The following is a 1,238-nucleotide window of genomic DNA, read 5'->3' as shown; positions in this document are numbered from 1 at the left end:
AAAAATGAATGATTACCTAAAACCAGCACGGCTTTGAGAGAAAGTATGAACAGTTCTGTGATCATTCTGCTGTTGTCTGTGTGCTTAGAGCCTCTGGTCTCAGAAAAAAAAAAATCTGATCTGCAAAAGAAGTAGACACCCTGTAGGAGGGCGGAGTCACAACAGATCCAAAATAATTAGAAAAAAAAAGTTGTTGTCCTTCTAAGAGGCGGTTTGCAAACTGCAACCAGATGTTTGGTCACAAACTTAAGAGAGTTACAGAAACTTTGTGTGATAAAACGTAAAAAAAAAAAAAGAAAAAAAAAAGATAGGCATTTATAATGTGCCGATCTGAAGTAGCACATTGTAGAAGACACTTTATAATCCATATTTAGGGGGTTGAATGCACTGTTTGAGTCCTGAATGGCGAGAACAAACACAAAACTCAAAGATGGAGAAAATCCACAGAGCGAAATGTTTGTTCTTTTAATCATCATAACAAATGTGACTGTATGAGTATTAAATTTAATAAGTTGCTTCAAAGCTTTGAGGAAAGTTTAGATAATCCAAAGAGGCGCCCTCTTTTTTTTCTTTTTAGTCTATATATCAAATACATTGACAAACTTATTTGTGGAGTTATTTACAAATAAATTGAACACAACTCGGTGTATATTCTGTGTAATCAATTGTATTGTTCGACTCTTTATCAACAGGAAGGAAAATAATTGCTTCTGTCTGAGAGCATTTTTTGAGAAACACTGCCTCCTAGTGGACGGTATGGCTCCACAGCTGGGTGATCAGTCCCTCCTCTGAGGTTTCCCTGTATCTCTTGCTGCTATCAGCAGGTGAATGATGGCTCCTCTGGTATCAGTGAGGGTTTTTGTTGGAGCCTGAGGCTTCATGCAGCACTGTGCATCACTGGCAGCACAGAAATACACGGCGCTGTCCTCAGACTGCCTCAGCTTTGGAATGACAAGAGACGACAGACTCTGGCCGCTACCAGTCACTTTATAAAGGTTTTGAAACTGATCTTCAACAGTGTGTGAAGTAAAACGAGCGTAACCAAGGAGAGTCATGTCGGTTTTCCCAGGAGGCTGTTTGTACCACTGGATCATGTTGAAGTTGGTGTTTGAATGACTGCAGTTTATCTGGACTGATTCTCCTGGTTCTCTGATCAATGCAGCTGGACTCTGATGAACGCTGTTTTTTGATGGATCTGCTGAAAAAAAAAAGACACATTCAGAGCAGAGAATCTACAA

At 39.6% G+C, this 1,238-nt stretch overlaps 1 gene segment (V, D, J or C); it reads right to left on the bottom strand.

Annotated features, from left to right (window-relative positions):
• Nucleotides 1–654: 654 nt before the first annotated feature.
• The window catches only part of LOC106938384 (Ig kappa chain V region S211-like), a 5,789-nt gene continuing 5,205 nt past the window's right edge, over nucleotides 655–1,238 (bottom strand). Inside the window, 1 exon segment of the V gene segment in view lies at nucleotides 655–1,195. Coding sequence covers nucleotides 777–1,195 — 419 coding nt within the window.

This window comes from Poecilia latipinna, unplaced genomic scaffold (genome assembly GCF_001443285.1).
Source record: "Poecilia latipinna isolate Pla-1442-1.1 unplaced genomic scaffold, P_latipinna-1.0 Scaffold2580, whole genome shotgun sequence".
NCBI classification, from domain to species: domain Eukaryota; kingdom Metazoa; phylum Chordata; class Actinopteri; order Cyprinodontiformes; family Poeciliidae; genus Poecilia; species Poecilia latipinna.
The sequence above is the reverse complement of the archived record's forward strand: the minus strand, read 5'-3'. Positions and strand labels throughout refer to the sequence as shown.